Genomic DNA, 9,571 nt, shown 5'->3' on the forward strand with positions numbered 1-9,571 from the left:
AAATGGAATAAAAAAGAGTATTGAAACAGATTACATTGCCATCAAATACATTTTGTCTGGCATAAGCTACAGTTATATACTTTTTAAAATAATAATTAAATAATTTTATGTTTTGCTTTTTACGACTGCCGAAAAATTACTTAGGCTACTGGTTTCCGTTTTCCCCCATCCCATGTCCGACAGAAACAATTTTAGGGACCAGACACACAGATATGGACGACGAATCGCCGGTTATTTATGGGCTAGAATTTCAGGTTATCTCCGTTATATTTGATAAAAACTGTAAAAAAAATGCTTTTCCTGCAAGATGACCATAATGTCGGCTTCTCATACTAATTGGTTTTGTAAGGCATCAATCGCTTTAGAACTCGTCCCAAATTAGTCCAAATAATAATATGAAATTATATGACATCTTGCAAGGCTATTATATTTTGTTCTTTCAAAGCAAAAAAGCCTTCCAAGACGTTATAAATATTTGGACTAGTCCCAGATATAAATTGGATAGTTGCTCGTCCAAAATGGATGCACTCACTGCTTCTTTGCTCCTGGAGCCGACTGACGTCCTTGAGTCTATATAAATCGGGTCTCAAGAATTTTTTTCATTTCTAATCCATGATTCATATATGTAAGTTTCATCTACCTGCCATCCTATATTTTTTCATAATATGAGGCAGGCATAACCTGTGAATGGGGACGAAAATGTTATTAAAAGAAACGGAAATACCGTAACGTTCCCGATTTTGGTTCTGTTGTTAGGGATTTAGCTGTGATGTCCTTTAAGTTATGACGTCATATTCAATGTAAACAAAAGAAACGCTTTCATCAGGTAACGTTTTTTTCATATCAAACAATTATTAAAAATGAATATGGTTTGAGTTCCAATCTTATATTTTACTAGACTACACAGACGTGCAAGAATAGCAGATAACCACATCGTTAATAACTTTATTGACTAACTTTCTCTTTTAACTATACTAGATTCTTATTTTACTTTCACTTTCACTTTCTATTTATATCTATAACAGGTTGGGAACAAACCCCCTGTATGGTGATTATACCTGTATAGAGGGATAATCCTTCTTTAGAGGGATAAAATTATCCCTCTATAGAGGGGTATTTTTGTTTGCATTGGATTTAAAGCAAATTAGGGCAGAATGGCATTTTCTAGATATATTGGCTATAATCTCTAGCATTATATGCATCAACATATGCACTTTACTAAAAATTGGGATAACCAGTTTTCTGCTAAAGTTACAAAACTTGCAATCTATTGTATACCTATCTGAACACCTGATCAACAACAAAAGGAATAGTTGACCTTTAAATTTCATGTTAAATCTAACAATAGAAATTCTGTTCAGTGAGGCATAAGTGAGTAGAATTTACCTGATCATCACAGCTTTCAATCATGGTGAACAATAGATTTTATATTTAGTCAGATAAGCATCAAACTGGGCATGTGCATATTAAATTAAGTACATCAATTGGTGCATCAACTGTTCCAGGTTACTGCCATAATAAGTAGAGAATGCCATTCTGACCTAATTTGATTTAAATCCAGTCTAAACAAAAATACCCCTCTATAGAGGGATAATTTTACCCCTCTATAGAAGGATTATCCCTCTATACAGGTATAATCACCATACAGGGGGTTTGTTCCCAACCTGTATAACGTCGTCATAACAACCTCTATTGTTCAGGCAAACCGCACAACCGCAAAATTTGTACTTCACTGTTTGATTTCATGTATAATATTGTCCTGAAGACGCCACGCTTGTTGGCGAAACATGTCGACCACAATAAATTAATCACCATGCGGTAATTGATGGGTGTTGTTGTCTTTATTGTCGTTTATTTTACTAGACTGATAAATATATATTTTATTCAAAGTCTCATGCATACAAGACCAGAAACGGAAGTAGATTTCTGCGCAAATGCGGATTTCTGCGCAAATGCGGGGAAAACTGGGACAGGAAGTAAATCTGAAAAAAAGTTAACGTTTTTGAGTTCATTAGTAGAATGAAAAAATCTGGAAATTTTCCTGATTTATTTTTTTTGGATTTTTTTTTATTGATTTTTCTACTGTAATTGGGGACATTGTCCCCATATTAATGTTCATGCCCCATTTATGGGCATTATGTTTTTCAGGTTTGTGTGTTAGTCCATCCATCTGTTCTGCTTTAGGTTAAAGTATTTGGTAAAGGTAATTTATGATGACTTTGAAGTCCAATCAACTTGAATATTCGTACACATGTTCTCTGTGGTATGACCTTTTTAATTTTAAAATAAGAGATTTGACCCCGATTTCATGGTCCACTGTACATGTTCTATGGACACATTCTTGTTTGCACATGGATAGGACAATACACCTTATCGCTAATTCCGGCTGACTTGGCTGCTTGAACTTTTGACGCATACAACAATCACTTTTTCATTGTGGCGTCAGCTATTTTGTTTTATGACGTCATAATTTTACAGGAACCTGTGTGATATCCAGTAATGGCGGACAAATAGCGATAAGGTGTATATAAGTTTATACATGCAAGTGCCCACAAAAAATTTATATATGCAATGATAGTTACAAATAGTATAAATATAACATTAAACAAATGGTATTCAAAGAATACAAAAAAAAGTTAAAAACAAAAACTTTAGATCCAAACCACAAATCTAAGAAATAGAAAAAACAACTTGTAAATATATATTGCTATTAGCAAAGGCTATCAGCCGGTTTCAATGCCTGAATTCAGAGTTAGAGCACAGGTATAAGAAGATTTTGCAGGTAAGACAGTATTTTTTTAGCAGGAAGTAGAGAGCATGTTAGTAATAAGGTGTGCTTGATTTGGAGTTGTCATTCGTCAATGTAATATGATAATCAGTACATGACACATGAAATATGATATGAGTACATGTTTAACATGTAAAAGCTTAATAACAATATTAAACCTAAAGAAACAGTGCATGCAGTCGCAGTGACACAATTATTATTTGTATAACTCTTCTATAAATTAAAGTTATTAATAGAATGATATTTTTTTTCTCATTTAACAGGCCAAAGCATTAACTGCACAAACAGGAGAAACTGATAAGATCAGGTTTCTGGTTGGAACTCAGTCTTTACAAGTAGAAAATCAGGTAAATCAGCAGGAACAAAATTCTTCATTAAACATGAATCATTATTTAAATATCTTGACACATTGTATTATTATTGAAACCTTAATATACTGAATTGGGCAAAGAAGTAATTTTGATAAGCATGATTTTTTTTCACTACCTTTGTTCTATCCTATGTCTTTGTTTCATTTTCTATTGCTTACTTGGTCAAATATGATGACATGCCTGATGGGTTCTGGTACACTTGAGGTTATAAAATCTGTGCTAATCAGTTAAAACTTAATAACACTATAAAAATAAGGAGATGTGGTATGATTGCCAATGAGACAACTATCCACCAAAGTTCAAATGAAGTGGATATCAGCAATTATAGCATGTATAGGCAACAATAAGGCCTTTAAAAATGAGACTGCTATTCTACATGTCTGTATAACAACAGATATGATACCTAAAGATTCTGTCAATTTTATAATTATGCATAAGCTCACTGGAAAACCTAATTTTCAGTATAACCTGATACATGTGTGAAGTCTAATTGAGTTTTGAATGATATCCCATCAGGAAAAAAATAATTCTGATGTTATTTTATTTTCCAGATTCATCACATTGATTTTGATGATGAAAACAACATCATTAACAAAAACATTTACCTACATCCTGAAGGAGAGATCTGGAATATTAAGGCCTCAACCATTGATAAAGACTTAATGACAACATGTTACAACAAAAGTAAATTTAAGTTAAGCTAAATATTTGGAATGGGTATTAAAGGGGCACATAACAAGTATCTAATCAAATTGACAAAGAACCTTAATCCCTGTAGTCATCAAAATAAAATAAAATGACTGTATATAATAAAAAAGTAAGTTGATGAAAAACAATTGTTTACCATCCTGCCACTTATTTCAGATCATGGACTCGACTGGTATACATGTATTGCATAGAAACTAAAATTTAAAAAATACAAAATCACCATCAAGGACAACCTAGTCATCTGTTTCTTTATAAAATTACAGATAAATAAAGAGTTAACTAAATTGTGTTTAAAATATTAGTAAACAATAACTAAGATGATGATGATACCTGTACATCATCATTCAATGGTATAAACACCTCAGTACTAAGTAGTAGAATTCTTGCTTTGAGTGTGGAAGGTCCTCGGTTCAATCCCAAGTCACAGCAAATCAAAGGCTTGAAAATTCATATTTGCTGCTTGTCTGCTAAGTACACAGCAGTTAGCAGTAAGAGCAAATACTGGTTTGCACAGAGTCAGAATATGTCTACGTAGGATAACACATCCCTTTACAGACTTGTAAGCTAGTATGTTGAAAATTAAGTTTAAAAGTTCTGTGTGTCAGTTTATTACCAAGCAGTGTTTATATTCATAAATACATTAATATGTTTTTATCTGCAGCTTCAGAATCAAAGACAGAAATGAAGGCAGCTATTTGGAGACTACCATCTGATTTTGATAGTGGTCAAGCAGATGACCAGTCAGCACATCCGGCTGTACGATTGGTCTGTCACCTGAATAACTCAGAATATGGTGACATGAAAAGGTCTGTTTATAATTTTGTGCATGTTTTAATCAGAGGTAAATCATGAATGTATTAAACCAGTCACAGAAAAGTTAGAAAAAAGCATTATAAATAATATTCATGTTCAAACTCACAGATTGTGTGTGTCTGTCTAGCTCAATAAACTCATCATATATAGACACCAGGATTAAAATTTGGAATGTCAAATGCACATTTTGTATTCCTCACGTTTAAATAATAACAACAACAAAAAAAAGGCCTCATATAGTTCCAAAAAAGCAGAGTAAACATTCAAATCACTTTAACACTTTCTTGTCCTGAATATATACATTTGAATTGCTTGTGAATGTAAAAGAATCATCAGCCTCTTTTTCAAATGTTATATCTGAGCTGGTATTTACCTACATGAAATGAACAATATCCTACTTTTTACAGTGTTTTATGGCACCCAACAGGAGATACTTCAGCTGTGATAGGCTTTGCAGATAACCATATAGTATTGTGGGATATTGACACATCTTCAAGTACTGCAAAGGTACTCATTTCAACCCTTCTTTCAATTGTGGTCAAATAATCTGTCAGAACTTTTTTTGAAACAAAAACTAAACTGTGTTATCATCTGACATCATACCGGTACATTAACAGCATAATCCAATATTTCTATATTTTGTCTTGCAACTGATATTTATTTTTCTCATGCAAAATCACACCAGGATCAGAATTACCTCCCTTTGTCTTGTTACTTGTAAAGTCTTTGGAATTTCCAATTTTACAGTTAATAAATTACATTTTTTTAGTGATCTAAACTTTTCAAATAAAAAGCAAGTATGATTTAATTGTATAAAATGAATAATATTTTTTCATACCCTGAAAATGTGTAAGTATTGCTTGTATTTATTTTTCAAAAATCTGTTAACAGATGACAGCTTCCACAGGATTAGATAGTAAAGGTAACTCCAAATTTACCTGTGGTCAATGGAATCCTCATCATAATTGTACACAGATAGCTACTGCAAATGACACACACATACGAGGATGGGACATTAGGACTATGCAGTAAGTCTTTACCGCTATAAATGACTCACAAAGTCTATTCTAAAACCATAATGATACACACAAATGACATAGGCATAATGATACACACAAATGACATAGGCAAACACAAATGACATAGGCATTTGACAAATAGTAAATGTGTCAACAACTTTTTACACGAACAGGGGTGACTAGAACAAAAGAACATTACCGGTAAGTAAACATATCTACAGCTACTGACATATTCATATTAGAACATTGTAACCATAAAAAAATCTTGTCTACAATTGCTAACTGATACATATAAAATCATGTAGTTTTCATGCAGTCTTCATTAATAACATAAAAAAGAGGGTGTTAATCAGAACCATTATATACGTTGCTTCTTACAATAAGGATGGGGACATTAGAACCACACAAGTTACTTTTCTGTACAGCTACCAAAATAAACATAAGGTGCATATGTACCGTCACTGACTCACTTACAAATATTGGACTGTTTTATATTGAGCAGGAATATCAATTTATGAGCTTTGATTAAAATACTTGTAGTTTTTAAATGTATTTTATATTTTGATTTTTCTACTTTTTTAATATTTACTGTTTTTGCATTAGACAGGTTTATACAATAGAGAATGCTCATGGTCAGCTGGTCCGAGACTTGGACTTCAATCCAAATAAACAATATTATATAGTAAGCTGTGGTGATGATTGTAAGGTCAAATTCTGGGACATCAGAAATCCCACAGAGTCACTAGCTGTTCTGTCACAACATTCTCATTGGTAATTATAACAAATAGGTCTATAAGAAATTTTTATATATTTTTTTCATTCATGATATTTCTCTGCATTATTTTGATTTCATACATGTAAATCCATTTTCAGAGCTTTAGATTGATGCATTATTTATTTTTTGTTGCACAGTTATGGATCCAAGGCATGTGTATAACATATGAATAAACCCCAGTGAAAGTTACCAAAGTAGTTTTGACAATCGAAATGTAAACTAAAATAAAACTTCTATCAAACTAAGTATTTGTAGACATGAAAATCATATCAGATTGATATCAGTTTTAATCAAAACTTGCACCTGTCTCATATTAATTATGTGATATGTACGAGGACCAGACAGGAAGTCCCCAACAGTTTTGTTTCCTCTCAAGATTTTGATATGATAAATATTTAGAAGTAATCAGAGATTAACCTGTCTCTTTTTCTATTTCAGGGTATGGTCTGTGAAATACAACCATTTCCATGATCAGTTGATATTATCGTCCAGTAGTGATAGCCGAGTTATTTTGAACAGTGTTGTATCCCTGTCATCTGAACCCTATGGTAATCTAGCAGATAATAATGATAGTGATAGTGATGATGATCATGATGAAATTGAAAGGTAGGCTTCAAAACAACTATTAGTTACAACTCAGGTCTAAATGGTTACTGTATATTGCATGCATTTTTATTGTTGTTTATTTTAATGGACGAAAATGTGAGTTCAATTATTGCAATTTAAAAAAAGTCAGTATACAGACCCATGTCTCAGCTATCATTATTTCAATGATAAAAATCCATGAATAGTTTATGAATTTACTGTATTTCTTTTTCATACCACCTTAGCACTGTGATGAGATTGTTTCTACAAACACTAAATGGGGTTATATAGATTTGTAGAATTTCTAGATTTGGCACTTAGATTAAAGATAACACAATGGTGCCAGACTACAAGTAAATTGTTTATTCTAATGCAATTTGTATGTAACATTTTTTTTCATTGGCTAAAAGTTGCCGTCAAATCCACAGTTGACCAGGCGTAACTAAGGAGTGACAACCATTTTGAAATGATTTAATCAACAAATGTTCGATTACTACTATATAATCCCAAATAAAACAACACCTACCTCGAATTCGCCGTTTTAAAGTTATTTTATCCGAATTTGAAGCGAACAGGTAACGTTATAACCTCCAGTGTGTAAGTTTTCATCTGTCTTACGTCACGTTTATCCATGACATCTTTGCGCCAAAATCATTCATGAAGTTCATGGATTTTTTTTTATTTGTCAAATTTAGACATTTTTCCGAGTTTTATCATATTATTTCTTTTTGAAATGCATTAGAATCGGAATAACAGTACTGTAGTTGAAGAGATGCCACCTTCAATTTTGATTTGACGGTCGCAAATCTCCGTTTTACTGTCTCTGCTACGCATTGCCAGTAAAACTGCAATTGACGGTGGTAACTCTTCAACTACAGTACTGTTATTTCTTAATTGACTGTGAAAATTCTAGACACAAATGTGAACATAATCAGCTTGAGACAATAAAAATGACTTGAAATTAATGGTACCGTATAACCTTTTAAAATATCTTGTTCAAAGAAATACTGGTAATGCACTTTGTTAAGACTGTGTTGAAGCTTCATGTGCTTTTCTACTTATATCATCATGCAATCTGAATTATAACAGAGTTGGATATAGGGGGCTAGATAGCTTTATATGTGATAAATGCATAGATTTTTTACAAGAATTACTCCTAATATTGCCTTGTCAGGGGCCTTTTTTTCAAAATCCTTGATCTGCACCTGTATAATGCACTTATTACATTCTTCATGATTTGTGTTTTCAAAGAAATTGTGTAATTATATTTCAAATTTGGTGAGATGTCTGGAATATCTAAGGTGGTACCCAACACTTGCACTAAAATTAATTTGGCTCGTTTAATTTTCATAAAATTTTGTCAAAGTATTTACTTTGAGACTTTAATAAAGATATGCTTTTATCTCACTAATACTTACATTGTACATAGAGGTGATACTACTTTGACAAATCTTTGTACATGAGAGTTGTCAGTCACATCTTTATTTCACAAAGAATGAATTGCATAACAATGAACTGAGCTCAAAGCAAAGTACTTTAATAATACACTTACACAAAGAGCTAAATCCAGTGATATACTTTGTACTGCAGGTTCTTCGTGAACATCCATTGACCACAACCAATTTTTGAACCAACTGTTTTGTCAGAAAAATTACACTGCTTATATAGCAATTTGACAAACACCAATTTTGATCATTGAGAAGCTTAATATTCCTTTTACAACACAACGTAATTAAAACGTTTAGCTGACTTTACAGAGTTATCTCCCTGTAGTGTTAGGTACCACCTTAAATTAGGTACCATGCCAGCAACACAGAAATATGAATATAAAAAAATGAGGGTTATATCTGAATTAGATGGCAACACAGAAATCAAAATAAAAAGATATGTGGGATATAATCTCCATGATACGACATCACAGCAAAATCAGAAAAGACAATAAGAGGTTAATATACTGCCTTCAACAGTATACATGTGTCAATAGCATATATCAAGTTCTAAAACCCTAGACATTTGGGAGTAGATTAATCAGATTTACATAAATATGCTATAAATACAAATGATTTAAAACACAAAAATTCTTTAGAGAAATTAAAAGAAACTACTTATGAGATGAATGTATACAATGTAATTTTGCAGTTACTAGTTAATAAAGTACAATGAATAATAGCAATAAAAGTGCTGTTCCTTTGCTGTGCATGTGCTGATTTTGTGTCATGAATGGATACCCCTTATCCTTTGTTTTTATTATAACCTTTTATCGTCCAACAGATCTAAAGAACCCCAACAAGATGGTATAATATCTACGTATGAAGAACATGAAGATAGTGTTTATGCTGTGGACTGGTCAGCGGCAGATCCTTGGGTGTTTGCTTCTCTTAGTTATGATGGACGATTAGTTATAAACAGAGTACCTCGGGCTGAAAAGTACAAAATTTTGTTGTGACGAATAGATACTGGTGTTGTTACTGTGCAATATATATGTTATTTATTAAATATCTTAATACTACAA

At 32.2% G+C, this 9,571-nt stretch overlaps 1 protein-coding gene across 1 annotated transcript; it reads left to right on the top strand.

Annotated features, from left to right (window-relative positions):
• The first annotated feature begins 150 nt into the window (after positions 1-150).
• LOC143053188 (EARP and GARP complex-interacting protein 1-like) lies at positions 151-9,571 on the top strand. The gene is made up of 9 exons (XM_076226167.1): positions 151-254; positions 3,052-3,135; positions 3,711-3,843; positions 4,529-4,673; positions 5,088-5,187; positions 5,572-5,708; positions 6,303-6,470; positions 6,913-7,080; positions 9,331-9,571. The coding sequence occupies exons 1-9, from the start codon at positions 213-215 to the stop codon at positions 9,503-9,505; spliced, it is 1,152 nt and encodes a 383-aa protein (XP_076082282.1). The 5' UTR covers positions 151-212; the 3' UTR covers positions 9,506-9,571.

The sequence above is a fragment of the Mytilus galloprovincialis genome, chromosome 1 (genome assembly GCF_965363235.1).
Source record: "Mytilus galloprovincialis chromosome 1, xbMytGall1.hap1.1, whole genome shotgun sequence".
Lineage (NCBI taxonomy): Eukaryota > Metazoa > Mollusca > Bivalvia > Mytilida > Mytilidae > Mytilus > Mytilus galloprovincialis.

Coding starts and splice junctions, on each gene's coding strand:
- LOC143053188 (XM_076226167.1), top strand. CDS start 213: ATGGACGACGAATCGCCGGTTATTTATGGGCTAGAATTTCAG. Junction 255..3,051: donor TTTATGGGCTAGAATTTCAG/GTTATCTCCGTT, acceptor CTCATTTAACAG/GCCAAAGCATTAACTGCACA. Junction 3,844..4,528: donor GACAACATGTTACAACAAAA/GTAAATTTAAGT, acceptor TTTTATCTGCAG/CTTCAGAATCAAAGACAGAA.